We start from the raw sequence: 16,392 nt of genomic DNA on the forward strand, positions 1-16,392 counted from the left end.
TTCACTTTTAAATCATCTTCTTTATAAATTGAATTTTAAAAAGTTACCAGAGTTGTTCTTTACTCAACTTTGTCACTGTTCTGATGTATTACAGAAAAAAGAGTTTGAGTTTGAGTGCTGGGAAGGGCCCATGTGGGTGGCCCTCATTGTAGCTCTAGCCACCATAGAACACTTCAATTATTAGACACAAAAAGAGCATAAGATAGCATCTTTTAAACTGTCTGTGAATAACTTTGATGTTTGTCATTTAAGTTTCATCAAGAATACACAAATCTACCAGGCGTGGTGGCACATGCCATTTATCCAGCACTTGGAAGGCAGAAGCAGGCAGACCTTTGTCCTGAAAATTAAAACAAAAAGAGTACACAAATCTATATTACTTTAAAACTAGATTATACAAGTGAACCTCTTCATCATTTCTACTTGTTGACCAAAACTTATACAACAGATACCTACTAATTAGAAAGAATTCCAAACTATTAGAGTGGCTCTTCATTCAATGCTATTTTTAGCTATTAGAGAAATTGGAAATATATTTTTATATTGTTTGAAGCCACAGTTCTTAAATTAATTTCTAAAACAAAACTTTTCTATTGGAGAAGTTAACCAGTTATTTTTAGAAATAAATATTTTGAAATTAATTTGGTAGAAATATTGAAATAAAGGTAGTTTCTGCCTATGGATGTTGACATCTCCTAAGTTTTACCAACTGTCGTCCTTTTGGAGCTTGGCAGGCTTAAATCCTAGATCTTCCTTTTCCTACTTCAATTTTACTAGAATTTCCAGCTGCTTTCAATGTGCATAGTTGTGAGTAACCCACTGAGAGTAATGTAGTAGAGATGGGTTAGGAGGTTGCAGGCCTAGGTTCTATTTCTGATTCATGACTCAGCTATGTGATCTTGGGAAACCACCCACAGGTATCCCTTTCCGCACAGGAACAATAGAGATGGTGAGGTTTAACTTAATCTCCTGTGGTTATTAAGACGATCAGGTGAACTATATCAGGACATTGTATCAACTGTAATGTATCAGGTCCTTTATTTCCATGTGCATCCCTGGTCTGTGGCCTAGAGAGCAGACACTGTGTTCAAGTCTGTCTTTGTAATCCTACTTGTGTAATTGTGTCTGTGTATGAAAGAGACATCCTATTATCTTTTACTCTAGGTTTGAGTAAAATAGTCAAATAGCAAAGTAATACCATTTCTTTGGGAAAATATATGATAGTAAGCTGAATATGATGTGTACCCAAAGAAACATATCTCTTTGCTTGCTAAAATTTGTGTATAAGAATGCTCATAAATGTACAGTTCATAATAACAAAAAGCAAGAAACAACCTAAATGTCAACAATTCAAGAGCAATACATTGAAACTGTTCATACTATGAAATCTTGTATACCAGTGGAAAAATATTTTTCAGAGGTATATTAATATTCCATTTATATCAATTAAGTTCAGTGAGTATGGTATTTGCTGTACAAGCCTGATGACTTAAGTTTAATCTCTGGAATCCATGTAAAGATAGAGAACTAGCCTCACCAAGTTCTCTGTCTTTTCACATGTAGATTTTGGTGTGTATGCACCCAACACCCCAAATAAAACTCCTTAAAATCTGTCTGGTTGTCTGTCTGTCTGTCTGTCTGTCTGTCTGTCTGTCTGTCATCCCAGTCACAGTTTAGCCTTCCCCAAATAAAGTTTTTTTTTAAAGTTCTAAAGGGCAAAATTAAGAAATCAGGATATTGCATAGATTTGAAAAGGCTGATGGGGAAAATGTGAAGATTTTTGAGAGTTTTTTTTTTAAACAAACAGCTAAGGTGTTAATTTTGTACAATTGTTTGATTAAAAACAATGAATTACATATCTTTTATATGTACACCCAAGAACGTTGAACTTTAATTAAAGGTTTTTGAAGAGGAAAGTAGGAAAGAGTGAAGTCTATTTACAAGTCCTTGAGTCTTTTTCACCCTTTTCTATGGAAAATGACTATGCGTCCTGAAGGTTAGATGTGGGATTATAAGGACTGTTGTCATATAGGTTTCCTTGCTTTACCAGTAATTCATAATTGAAACCTTTCTATTGTTGATATTCATATGTAATATTTAGTATATATGTAGATTAGTGAAAAGAATATGACAGTTCTTAGAAATTGTTTTATAGTAATAGATATTTAGTAACTAAAATTTGAATTCTGTTAACTGATTTACTAGTGTTCAGGTAAATTCAGACTGCTTCATATCAGACCCACTACTCTCAAATGAGAAATGTCAGGATATAACTGACTTACTGGTCTTGCTAGGCGATGAATAATCATAGAGAAATACTTGCTTTCAAAAGTGGAAAATGGGACTATAAGGCAGCAGGAGTGTAGATTCCAGTGAGAGTGTTACTCAGGCTCGGCTCTCTGGTGATGGTCTATACCCAGTCACTTGAAAAGCAAAAGCAGAAGGGTTACGTGAGCCCAGCTATTGAAAGCCTGTCTACAATATAGTGAGGGGAGGGAAGAACACTCATCTTGTTTCTATGTATGTTTGTATGTATGCATTAAATTGTGGCCTAGTTATGTTCCCAGTTCACTTGCCCTTGCTCTCTCTTTCTCATGTGCTGTCTCCCATGCTCGCTCCCATGTGCTCATGCCTTCACTTTCACTCCCATCTCACTATAGGATAGCTTGGTTGCCTTGAACTTTTTGGCAGTTTTGTTTTAGCCTTCCAGTTTAAGACTGTAACATTATTAATACTTTGGTGATTTTAATTTTTATTTAATAAAGCCTCTAATAGTTTATTCTTTTAAGAAAAGTGATAATCAGTGTTTGGCGAGTTCTGCATTTTGCTATTAGTACTATATTGCTTACTTTAATATGCTCACTACTCCCAAGGTCCCATGTGGAAAAGCAGATGATGAAAATGAGTGGCTAGATTAGTTTAGCCTTCTGTAATTAGCACTTTGTGTTCTCACAGCTCAATAGCATTTGTGACCATTCCTCATTGTTTTTATATTCAAATACATTAAGGGTTTCTTCTAAATTTCTCTATTTGTGAGGGTAGCTACATTTTTCATAAAGCCATATAGCAAACATAGTATTTTATAAAGTATATTGGTCCCTCAATCTAAGCAGAAGAGCCTGGGAGGTCCTTTAGTGCAAGGAGTGAGTGTGTCTGTACTTTTTTTTTTTTTTTTTGGATTATTTTTTGAGCCTCAATGTTCTCAGTCATAAAATGGGAAAATTAACTTCCTATAAGAAGAATTGGAAATGAAAAAATCAGTTAAGTGATTATTTTGGTCTTTGCCTAATGTAGATGACCCCAGAATTTAGCTGAATGACTTTTGAGTTAAGGTCTTATTTAGCATAGCTGGTTTCAGACTCCTATGTGAACCTGTGATCCACCATCTACCTCCTGATTGCTGGGATTATGGACTGACTTATGCTACCATGCCATGCATGTTTATTTCTCTGCTTCATTTATTGGCTAGTCCAAGACACCTAGCCAATGAAAGCAGTAAAATTTGTCTGCCTATTCTTTAGTCATTTTAGAGGTTCTTTTGGGATTGGAACCACTTTTAATCTTATGTTTCTATAAGTGAAGAGCCTTAAGGCTTTGCAGTATGAGCTTCACTACAGGTACCATGGGGTAGCTGACTTTTTTCAGAGAACGATTCCAAGATGCTTAAAGAGAGAGGCCTTTTAAATTTTAGGATCAGAGCTAGGCATGGTGATACCCAGCTTTAATCCCAGTACTCAAAAAGGTAGAGGCAGGCCAGCTTGTTCTATATAGTAGACTTCCAGACCAGCCAGGGTAACACAGTGAGATCCTGTCTCCAGAAAACAACCACCACCACCACAACCAACAAAAAACAACTTTAGATTCAGAAAGTGACATTATTTTAGGTATATTCTATTTTTTGGCAATAATTTCAGCTCACTCTTAAGAGAAAATTAATACATGGATACCAACGGCTAGGGATTATTGGGGGGATCCTGGAAGCTGTGGACCACAGCAAAAAGCAAATAGTGTTTTTCCTAGCAGACAATGTCTTTTCTCCCTTCTAAGAATTTTTTTTTAATTACATTTTAAGTCTCTCTCTCCTCCTCTCTCCCTCTTCTCCTCTCTCCCTCTCCTGTGTGTGTAGTGAGGTGCATGTGTGTGAAGGTCAGATGACAACTTTGGAAGTTAGTTCTCTCCTTCTACCATTTGGTTGCCAGGGGTTAAACTCAGGTTGTCAGGTTTGATAGCAAGTACCATTACCCACTGAGCTGTCTAGCTACCCCGATCTAAGGTATTTTATTATTTAGTTGGAATAATACCTGCTAACAATGAAAAACTGTGTGGACAAACAGAATGTTAAATCTTAGTATGTATAGAATGTAATATAACTAGAAACAAGGATTTCCTCATTGAATTCCTTCTTTAAAACTTTCATTATGGATTAATTGAAAGGATTTGTCACCAAGAGAACATGTAACTTGCAGATTGAGGGTTTCAATTTTCTTCTAGTTCTTTATTTTCAACTAGTGTGAGATTTTGTAAGACGTTACATATCAGCATATATCAGTTTGGCTTACCTTGCCTACAGTTTTTTTTTTTTTAAATCAGTAACTCTTGAGACATTATTAGATAGCGTAGCTATCTATTGTCATATTCCTCTATTGCTGAGTAAATGAGTCTATTGTCATATTCCTCTATTGCTGAGTAAATGAGTCTTTACAATACACTGCCTTCACTTTTGAATTTCCAATCTGTTTTTTAGTAAAACTGGTTGAAATGTATACGTTTTCTGATCTTGGAGATTTAAACCCATGCCAGTTGGTTATATAAGTTAAGGTAATATAATTAAGAACGTCTTTAAAAAGTGTATGCTGATAGGGAAAGACTGGCAAAATACATCATTGGATGAAAATTTTAATATTACAAAAGAGTATGTTATCCTCAGGGAATGTGTTATACATTATACATGACTAAATGTATACATGGGCAGTGTTTGGAAGATTTTATAGGGAACTAATGGTTTCTTTTCTTAGTTCTGGGGACTAAGTCTCTGGAGTTCTTATGTAGAAGGAAAATTAGTTGGATTTTCAGTGTATGTCCTTTTTTGGTAAAGGATTTATTTTATTTTATGTGTATGAGTGTTTTGATTCCATGTATGCATGTTCACCACATTCATGTATGGTGTCAGCAGGGGCCAGAAGAGGGTTTTGAGCCACTGTAAGGGTGGCAGGAACAGAACCAGGATTTTCTGCAAGTGCTCTTAACTGTGAACCATTGTTCTAGCTCCTCATTGTATACCTTTTAAAATTGCACATACTATTTTTGTTTATTATTTTTAATTGCTGAGTCTTTGAACATTCAGCTTTAAGAAAAGTGTAATATTTATGTATATAGGCAGTTTATTAACATTTTTTGAACATTGGAAGGAACAGATAGGGAGAAAGTTTGAAGTATTACTTGTTTTTCAAAATCTTTACTGGTAAGAGCCCGTATTAACTTACCATATTTTATCTTTATAGGGAGACCAAATTTTGAGGAAAGTGGACCAACATCTATGGGGAGAAAGCATGAATTTATACGGTCAGAAAGTGAAAACTGGCGAATCTTTAGAGAGGAACAAAATGGAGAAGATGAAGATGGAGGTTGGCGGTTAGCTGGGTCAAGAAGGGATGGAGAGAGGTGGCGGCCTCACAGCCCTGGTAAGAGTCGTGTTGTATAAAACACAAAGGAACTGAATGAGAGCTTGCTAAAAATGTTTGGGATTTAATGGAAAAGAAAAATAGTTTGTTTCTTTTTTAAAAAGAAATTATTTATACTGTCATAGCTCAGTCTTTTTTACTACAAAAAATATTTCAACAAAATAATTCCCCAACACATCTACTCAGTTGATTGAAATCAATTTTCTATTTTCCTGGGGCAAATAGGTTTAATAGGAAGCACCCGGCTGCATTTACAAGCATGGGGGAGGAGTTCATTCAATTTGTCTACCTCTTAATCTTTAATCTGTCTGTAGCATTCTTTAAAGCTTAATAGGGAATATTAAAAAAAAAAAAACCTTACAAATGTATAACTATATGTTTGGAATGTGTATTGTCTTCATGGGTATTTTTCCTGAACAAGAAAGGATTATTCTTCCCTTTTTCTCTCCCTTGAAAATGTGATTGGGGGAGAAGGAGAATAAACTTTAAACTTAGGTCAGGAATAATCACAAGTTTATTCTTTTGTCCTCCTGAACTTAGAAAAGAGAACAAGAGTAGTAATGATTAGTAAATTTCTAAGTTGTTTTTTTGGACTCTTAATGTTTCAAACCATTCTTGAGCATTAGCTATGCCAATAATTGAAGACACTGGTGCTTTGTGAAGCTCCTTTGCTTCAGTCCTCATGATGCTCAGATGTACTGTAGCTTGAATAGTGGGGTCACATAAACAGAATGGTGTCAGCCCTGTGAAGCATAATAATACCAGCTGTATGCCAGAGAAGGTTACCTAAGTAGTGGGTACTATAACAATGTTAGTATTTTTCTCAATTTAAAGTCAAGTTGTTAGCCAAACCTTTAACCTAGCTGACACACTGTAGCAGGCATTTAGTTTGTTACAGAGTGGTATGTAGATAAAAACATAATAGAATTAACTTTATGATAAAAGTCTGGTGATTATATCAGTTCTTTACAGCTGCCCCTTGGGCAGATTTTCTGTCATGAGTGGGCATTGTTTATATCATAGGATCCGGGCAGTTCTCATCAGTCTGTATCCTAGGCAACCACATGTCATAGTTCTGTTCAAGGCTTGCAGCATTTTGTGCTGAGCTTGCCTGTAAGGAGAGGTGTTGTAGACTTATGTTCCCAATAAGCATTCAGTGAAGAATGGACAGAATCTGGGCTGAAGGAGAAGAGAAATTCCAGCTGGTCAAAAACAAACAAGGTGAATGTTTTGGAAGATGAACAGTGCCTCTGAGCCCAAGTGTGTGATGTTGAGACTATTAAAGGAAGTTAGGTCAGCATTTAGTGGTCATCTTCTACTGTTGTCCTTTCCCAGCAGCTTAGAATTTGGTCATACAATGTTTTCCCTCTTTTCTAAATCATTCTTCATTTGTTTTGTTGTCAGCCTCCCAATCTACTTCTGCCCCACCTTGTCCATGTACTTTTAAAAGATGTTTTATGGGATAAAGATAAAAGAGATCTGGAGAAAACTTTTTTTTTAATTTTGTGAATATGTTTTACTTTTGAACCTGGCATATTTGAAAATCTAGTCAGATTACTTAGTTATTATAAGTTAATTTCCACCTCTTAGATTATAATCTTTTATTAGAGTTATAGTAATTTTCAGTATAATATTTTAGATTGATTTATCTTCTGAAAATTTCTCACTTTATTCTAGATGTAAATCCCATATAAAGCTATGGTCAGCCTTAGTAAGCTGTATGCCTCACTTGCTACAGTTAGTTTCATGAGTAAAATTTTACTAACTCTTGATAAGACAATGTATGGGATGTAGTTTTATTAAAGCGGAGCTCACAGCTGGATATAGCTGGAGATAGGGCTCAGAGGACAGGGAAGCCTCCACTCTTGGAGATGAACTTAGGAAACTCAGTAAGAGGGAAACAGGAGCTGAGTGCCTAGAAGGATAGATTCCTATCAGTGTGCATACTTAGACTGTTTAGACATGATAGCAGTGGACAGCCGACTCTGGAATCTAACATTTGATCATGAAGACTCCTTTTGAGTAATGGCTCTAGCCTTACATTTAAACAAAGCATATATAAAATTCTGTGCTCTCAGCAGGTAGTAAATGGAAGTATCTGTTCTTTTTTGAACTTAAGTTCTGTATTTAACATCTGTTTTTGGCATCTTAATTTTTTCCACAGTATTTCCCCCTCCATTCCCATTCTACAGTACTTTTTAGATTGTTTCTTTTAGCAAATTTGGCCTCAGGAGTAAGAGCATTTCATTTTGGCTTCTTTTTTTCCCTTATAGTCAAGACTAGAAAAGAAAGGTTTAAAAACCACCTTTCTTTTGGGACTCTTAGATGTGGATTGGACATGTAGCAAGAACTTCCATTTCCTCTTAAAAAGAGTACTTTTGTTTTAGAAAAGTACCTTGACTGGGCAGGCTTTTTTTTTCTGTTGGAAAGTAGATTCAGTAAAAAGTATGCTGGGGTGGATTCAGGAATGCCCCTGGGGCTGTTAGACAGGGAGAAGGAAGAACAGAGGAAAGTTGAAGGGAGGAAGTACACTGCTGTGGGTAAGCAGCAGAGGATGCAGAGCCGGGGCAAACCTGCTCTGCCCCCGTGCTGGGAGATTTGCCATATAAAATCTTGGGCATCATAACCTATCAGTGCCGAAATTTCATGAATTTTTTTTTGTTGTTGTTGGAGGTTAGAATTATAAGCAAGAAATTAACACTAGTAATTAGGTATGGTGAGGAGCTGTTATAATTCAGAGTAATGTTTTTGTAAGAAGAAGGGTACTGTTTTAATACCTACCAAAGAGAGAACATGAGCTTTAATTCAGAGAGACAGCCAGTGCTCTAAGTCTTGGCTAGGAGTGGGCCATACAAGTAATTAATCAGTGCCCACTGAATGACCTAATTATTCAGAGTGCATCTTTTGAATATAGTATCCTTCCAGTGTGCTTTGTTTTAAATTTATCTTTTAAAGCTTAGCTTTGTAACATGCCACAAGCTTTGAAGGTAAACACTGTTGTCACTTAGTGATGGTAAATGATCTGAGCTCAGTTCTCCTGATTTTTTTTTTTCTTTAGAAGGCTGATCTGTTAGAATTTGCTCTTAGTTGTCATTGTCTTCTTTATTTCATAACCATTATTTTCTTTTTCAAATACTGTCATAAACCTTTCCTAAGGTTTCTGTCTTTCTCAACTCAGATGGCCCTCGATCTACAGGCTGGAGGGAACACATGGAACGTCGCCGGAGGTTTGAGTTTGATTTTCGAGATCGAGATGATGAGCGGGGTTACCGAAGAGTGCGCTCTGGCAGTGGGAGCATAGATGATGACAGGGACAGCTTGCCGGAATGGTGTTTAGAGGACGCTGAAGAAGAAATGGGCACATTTGACTCCTCTGGAGCATTCCTCTCTCTAAAAGTAAGAAATTTGTTTTAAATGCCATGACAGGCACTGACCTTACACCAAAGCCAAATATGCTGTTAACCTTGAATTTACTTTCTTGCTACAGAAAGTGCAGAAAGAACCTATTCCTGAAGAGCAGGAAATGGACTTCAGGCCTGTGGAGGAAGGAGAAGAGCGCTCTGACTCTGACAGCAGCCATAATGAAGAGGCCAAAGAACCTGATAAGGCAAATCAGAAAGAGGGAGAAAAAACAGACAGAGCAGGAGCTGGTAAGGCCCATTTTGTCTTACTGAATTCCACTTAAACAAAAACTTCCCTGAATTCACTTACTATGGCTTTGTGTTCCAGAAGCTGACGAGGAAGCACCTCAAACATCATTATCATCAGCTAGACCAGGTACCCCTTCAGATCATCAGCCTCAAGAAGCACTACAGGTGGAGAGGAAAGATGAACCCAAAGCTGAACAAATGGAAAAACCCGACGAAGAGCGTAGGACAGAAACTAGTCTCCCAGCTAAGGTGCCCAGCAGAGGGGATGGTATGTATTTGTGAAAGTAGACCTAAAATGCGATTTTGCTGAGACCAGAGGTAACTGGTGTGACACCTTTTACTTAAGTGGTGTGGGAAGTCCTTCTGTCTGTGTGTTGCTTTTATTGGTTAACAAATAAAGCTGTTTCAGCCAGTGGCCTAGCAGAATAGGGTAAGGCGGGATTTCCAAGCAGATAGAGGAGAAGAAAGTATGCAAGTCAGTGAGAAGTCATGGAGCTGCCAGAGGAGAAAGATGCTGAGCTGTTGGTTGGAACCTTGCTGTTAGGCCACAACCTTCCTGATAAAATATAAAATGATAGGAACGGGTTAGTTTAGGATGTTAAGAACAAGCCAATAAGAAGTTAAAGCTAATAGGCTAAGCAGTGATTTAATTAATACAGTTTCTGTGTGTTACTTGGATTCTGTGCAGCTGGGAAACGAATGAGCCTCAGCCAGCACTATGGAACTGTTTTCAGGGGATGAGCGATTGGAATAGGTATCATTGCCAGTAAATGCAGTCAGATGTTACTTTCTTCATGTCTCCAAATCTCAAAATTTATGGAAACAGGGCTAAACTTTGTAAGAACGGAGATAAGCACCTCAGTTCCTAAGGTGATGTAGCTGTCTTGACTCCATTTGTACATTTGTTTGGGATCCTCTGTATTTGTTGGATTCCCGTAGCAGATGGTTGCCTTCCATCTGGTATTATATATTCAACCTCACACAAAAATACCATTGTCCCAAGGGAACAGGAGGAGTACCTGGGTCAGTGTGGAAGTCAATCTTCATTTTTGCTAGAAAGCAAGACTTTATACAACGTTTATAGTGTTAACTATATTTATTTGAATCACTCATACATCTTAAAAACACTATTATGTATTTCTTTGATTATTCATGCAAATACTTAAATATTGTATTGTAATGGATGATGTTGAAGGACTCAGTCACCATAAGAGTCTGCCCTTGGTAACATGGCCTGCTAGACTTAGATCTATCTATCACATGACTCCCTTGTACTTTCAACATCAGTTCTTTTATCTCCCTCACATTGTGCTTACCACCCTAAAAAAGTTTTTGGCCTTGATTTGTGCTTTTTTTTTTTTTTTTTCCCTGTTTGTGCTTCTCTGTATAGCTGAAACTTTATTCCCTCCTTGTTAGGTTATTATCTTCTGTTTCTTAGAAACTAGTACTGTTATGTGGTTAAGATAACAATGTTATATGTATACACCTAACAAAACAATATTATAAAGATTGAGGTGTATTTCTATCCCCCCACCCCCAGACTAATATATTGAAGATCTGAACCAAAAATTTGTTTTCAGGCCGGGTGGTAGTGATACATGCCTTTAATGCCAGCTCTTGGGAGGCAGAGGCAGCTGGATCTAGGCCAGGCTGCTTTACAGAGTGAGTTCCAGGACAGCCAGGGCTACACAGAGAAACCTTATCTTAAACCTCTTTTTTTTTTTCTTAAATATTTTCTTTGACAATTACACACACACACACACACACACACACACACACACACACACACACACACTGTATTTTGATCCTGTGTAAATCTCTTTCCCTCCAACCCACTCCAGTTTTCTCTGGATCTTCCCTAACACATCTCCCTCTCTGCCACACCACAAGCCCCCCCCCCTTTTTTTTTAATTACTCACTAAGACCAGATAGGTCTGCCCATGTGCACAGGTATGTGAAGCCATCCTCTGGAGCATACACAATCTGTGAGTAGTCACATCCCTAAAGAAAAATGAGCAGCTGTCTGCTCATAACTTTTCAGCTAGGAGAAAGATTTTCGTCTCTTGAGACCTGTTTGATTCATACTAGTTGTTTCTTGGTGTTTTGTGCCTAAGAGTAGATCAAAAATCTTATTCAAGAAAATCGCGGAGTCTAGATATGTATATTTTGAGAATTCTTATTAGGTGTGTATTAAAGGTTATCATTCCATATTTGGGGGGGGGGGGCTCTGGAGTTAAATTGTGTTAGCAGGCTCTTGGGATGGTTCAGGAGCTAGGTAGTCTTAAAAGAAGACCTTGAAATAGAAAGTAGAATTTGGAGGTATAAATTGATAAAGTCGGATCAATTGAGAGAACATTGTAGTACCAGAACTACATTGTAGAACAATGAAAGTACAGTGAGAAAATAAGACTGATTGTATAATTGGGCAGGAAACAGTTTTATTTATTACATTTATTCCCTCCCACCCCCACATGGGTATGTTTACATGTTACATGTACATATGTACCTACAAGTAGAATTTAGAAACCAGCTTCTAAGAGTTACTTATCCTGTTCTACCATATAGGCTCTGGAAATTGAGCTCAGTCTGTCACGTTTACTTAGCAAGTACCCCCAAACCACTGAGCCATTTTGCTGTTCCCTCAGGTCACCCCCTGTCCCTTTAAAAATAGGTATCATGTGGGGGCTGGAGAGATGGCTCAGTGGTTAAGAGCATTGCCTGCTCTTCCAGAGGTCCTGAGTTCAGTTCCCGGCAACCACATGGTGGCTCACAACCATCTGGAATGAGGTCTGGTGCCCTCTTCTAGCCTGCAGACATACACACAGACAGAATATTGTATACATAATAAATAAATAAATATTTAAAAAAAAATAGGTACCATGTGTGCTTAAGAAGGTTGGTAGAAAATATGGTTGGAACTTAGGTTTGATAGCTTTATGTAGGGTATCCAGACACATGGGCTGCTTTGTGACCTGAACTTCTGACTAGACACAGTGAGGTAGGCAGTGCACTTATAAATTGAGGTAGTGGAGGATGAGATTTTAGTCAAAAATTGACAAACTTAGTTACTGATTATACATCATGGTAGGAAAATGGCAAAGATAGCTAAGGTAGCTCAGACAATTAGTTACCAGAAAACAAACAGAAGTCAAAGAGCTCATTTGAGAGAGGAATGATTAAATTCTGTTTAGAACATTGAATGTGAAGCATGAAGAAGAATGAGAGTTGACCAAATGAGGGGACTGTAGCTGGATGGGAGCAGTGTAGAGCCAGGGAGATAGTGAGAACATAAATTAGGAGGATGGAGAGATAGAGGCCCTAAAATGAAGAGCACAATGACAAAACCATACAATTTGTAGGGGCTAGGAAAAGAGAGAACTGAAAACAGGAGCTTGAGGAATTTTTGGTTTTAGGTGTGAGAGCCAGAGAATTCCTTGAGAGGCAAAAGGATAGTCTACAAGTGCAGGAAGGAGGTGGATCGTTCAATCCTCGAATTGGGATCAATAATGTCTGTTGCTCCATATTATCTAATGATGGTAAGGGAAAATCAGTGAATCTAGCAGTTTTGTGTCACTGTGTATCTTTGACAGGGTGCTTTACTGATGAGAAGGGGCAAATAGAAGTCCTGTCTATCAGGTGTAGATGATGGTCACACAAAAGAGGCAGCATGTATAGCTTGGACTTAAGAAAAATTTGGCAATGCTTGAGGGGAGCAAGCATTTGAAGAGGTTCTTTGTAATTGAACAGTCAAGGTTTTAAAGGAGAAACTGCAATTTGACCTAGTTACACCATCTTCCACATTTGTTTTAGGAGCCTCCATACTGAGAGGTTTCAGCTAGCAACCTCGGCAAGGGCTAGAGAGATGGCTAGTGATTAAAAGCACTGGCTGCTCTTCCAGAGGACCTGGGCTCAAATCCCAGTACCTGTATGATAGCTCACAACTGTTTGTAACTCCACTTCCAGGGCATCTGACACCTTCACACAGATATAAATGCAAGCAGAACACCAATGCATATAAAATTAAAGGGAAGGTGAGAGAGAGAGAGAGAGAGAGAGAGAGAGAGAGAGAGAGAGAGAGAGAGAGAGAGAGAGAAGAGAGAGAGGAGAGAAAAGAAATATTTAAACTGCAATGGTAGCTCACTCTTAATTTCAGCATCCTGGAGACTCAGAAGGTAGAGAGAGGTGGTTGTCTGAGTTAAGCCCAGCCTAGTCTACAGAGTGAGTTCCAAAAAGCTCCCCTCTGCCCCCCCCCCCAAAAAAGAGGAAGCAAAGTTAAAAAAAAAAAAAGAAAGCCCTATACTGGTAAGACTCTTCAAACCTACACTATATTACCACTTGAGACAGGTACTTAAGGTTATTACCGGGATTTTCCAAACACATTTTGATGAGATGACATGTCTTTGAAAAGCTTTGAGTATCTTAATCTTTATTTAGAGGCTTGCTCTTTCTGAATGGAGTAGATTGACTGATACAACTAATTATTGGCTAGATGCTATAGTGACATTGCTAGAAAGAAGCTTTATGGACTTTTAAATGTCATTCTAGGGACATATACTGCATTTTTCCATAGGAAGTAGCTTCAGGGTCGACATCTCAGTCAGGCCTATACAGTAGACTGTTCCACTTATTAATGTAGAATTAACCTTGAGATGTCTCCACATTTATAAGAACATTCATTACTCTACATTCTTTCCCTTTAGAAACAGTGCCTGCCTCCCAGCAACCCTCAACACAGCTTCCTCCAGATACAGCCTCTCCTCTCGTCATTCTTCCACCTCCTGTTCCCACTCCTGCTTCTGCCTCACGGCCAGTTGAGACAGCAGCCATTGAGGCTCCTGGTATGGGCAGTGTTTCCACAGAGCCAGATGATGAAGAGGGCCTCAAACACTTGGAACAGGTGAAATCAGGTTACTTTATCCTCTCCTCTCAAACTTCCATGTATATCCCAATACAGAAGTTTTATGCACTAGGTCTTAAAGTACTGGAAAAATTGTTTGGTTATTTAATGTTTGTGTGAGTAATTGTCTTTCAGATCATTTCATGCTTTTAAGTTTCTGCTATGTAGTAGTCATTATGTCAGGTTATTTTTTGCTCTTCTGCGATTGCCCTTAGCTGTTTTCTTTTCTTTTCTTTTTGGACATTAATGGAATGCTAAAAATGGTGAATACAAGCAGCTGTGGATGGTCCCTGCGTGTTTTGTGTTCTTTACTTCAAGTACAGCAGGAATAATCGTTAAAAGCCTCAGGATTTTAGTTAACATTCTTATTCACGTCTGTGTTTCCCGAAGATTGTGTGTAACAACACATGAAAAATAAATGAGTTGATTTTCTGTAGAACTTCTCTTTCCTTCAGGTTGGTTGTGGTTAGAGACAGGAAATGTAGATGGAAGGGTTAGTGATATGTTAGTGAAACTTGTAGAGTAATTTATTTGAAATTGTATTAATTGAGCCTTTTATTCTCTTAACATCTCTACACAGACATGAAGGTTTGTGAAAACAATCTAGAATGGGACAACAGTAGCATATTTTAAACCTTTATTTGAAGCCTAGGCTTTGATCCATACTAGTTTGTATTTCAATCTAGTTGTTTGATTTTGTGTCTTTGATCTATATTTTTTTTCTTTTCCAAGGTGGGATTAGGTTGTTAATGGTTTTGTTCCTTGCATAATGTCTTTCATGAATCAAGTAGTTCAAAAACAGTGATCATTATTACTAGCCTTATAATATGAATTCGAGATCATTTGTTCCCTGAATCCCTTTATCTTCTGTTACTAGCAAGCTGAGAAGATGGTGGCTTATCTCCAAGACAGTGCACTAGATGATGAAAGATTGACATCAAAACTGCAAGAGCACAGAGCTAAAGGAGTCTCGATTCCACTGATGCACGAAGCAATGCAAAAGTGGTATTACAAAGACCCTCAGGGAGAAATCCAAGGTAAACAGCCCATTTTCACTTTAAGTACTGAACTATCTATGCCACTTGCAGAACCTCCTGAGAAGGGGTGTTTGTTTAATGTTTGTTTGCATAATAGAAACAAAGTCAACAGTTTCTTTGTAAATACAAAGAAGATCACATAGGAAAATGAACACAAGTAGAGAGTGATGACCAAAATGACAACAGTGTCAGCAAATGGTTTGTGCATTATCTGAGCTCCACACATCCCAGCTGGGTAAGAAGCAGGTAATGATTCTCTGTGCTTTGTTACCTAGACCAACAGACAATGATGGCAGTAGTTTTGGAGAACCTTGACTGATTTGCTGAAGTAGACCTGCTATATATAAACAACAGAGAATTACTAAAATGACTAAGAAAAGATTGCATGTATTACAAATGAATCCCTTAAATGATTTGAATGAGTTAGAGGGGAGAATGCTGTAAAAAGCCCATATAGATTTATTTCTGTTTTTAAAATCGTTAGAGCCTGAGTTGTTTGTTGGTATGTTAATGTCAGTTTTAGCACAACACTTACTGATTATATCCTTTGAGGGCTCCAGCATGTTAACATCTCCTACTTTTAGTCTTCTTTCCCTGCCTTATTCTCTTCATAGGAGTTACTCTGCCTGGTCTTGTATATATTTGTTCATTGTTAACATTCAAGTATAATGTTAAGATACCTCAGAACAGCGCTTTGTATATACGTGCATTTTAATAAATTTATTTTATTTGGGATAATTGTGGTTTCACATGAAATTGTCCTTCATCCAGTTTTTCTCAGTGGCAGAACATCTGGGTATTGACAATTGAGATTCAGAATCTTTGCATTTTAGCAGCATTGTTTCCCTTTTATAGAAACATATATTTTGTTTCCACACTGCTTTGTTAATATGTGGTAAGCACCAATCTGTTTTACATTTTTATATTTTATCGTTTTAGGAATGTTCTGTAAGTAGACTCATACAGCATAGAATGGTGGGGATAGCGCTATCCATTTAGTATAATCCTTGGAAAGTCATACTTTGTTTCCTTGTATTACTGAGTCATAGTGAATGATGTCAATTTATAATAGTTTGTTTAGCCATTCATCTGAGGAAGGACATTTGGGTGGTTCAAATTTTTTGACT

The 16,392-nt window shown here is 37.6% G+C and overlaps 1 protein-coding gene across 6 annotated transcripts in view; it reads left to right on the forward strand.

The window, feature by feature from the left end:
* The window catches only part of Gigyf2 (GRB10 interacting GYF protein 2), a 133,051-nt gene that overhangs the window by 74,884 nt on the left and 41,775 nt on the right, over positions 1–16,392 (forward strand). For 5 of the 6 annotated variants that reach the window (XM_050123096.1, XM_050123094.1, XM_050123099.1 and 2 more), the window contains 6 exons: positions 5,502–5,681; positions 8,860–9,077; positions 9,169–9,331; positions 9,411–9,599; positions 14,032–14,228; positions 15,106–15,265. In XM_050123096.1, the coding sequence (XP_049979053.1) occupies positions 5,502–5,681; positions 8,860–9,077; positions 9,169–9,331; positions 9,411–9,599; positions 14,032–14,228; positions 15,106–15,265 (1,107 nt within the window). The remainder of the gene's footprint in view (positions 1–5,501; positions 5,682–8,859; positions 9,078–9,168; positions 9,332–9,410; positions 9,600–14,031; positions 14,229–15,105; positions 15,266–16,392) is intronic. The other variant, XM_050123098.1, reaches the window with a different exon arrangement.

This window comes from Alexandromys fortis, unplaced genomic scaffold (assembly GCF_014885135.2).
Source record: "Alexandromys fortis isolate MF-2015 unplaced genomic scaffold, M_Fortis_MF-2015_v1.1 scaffold_213, whole genome shotgun sequence".
Classification (NCBI taxonomy): Eukaryota; Metazoa; Chordata; class Mammalia; order Rodentia; family Cricetidae; genus Alexandromys; species Alexandromys fortis.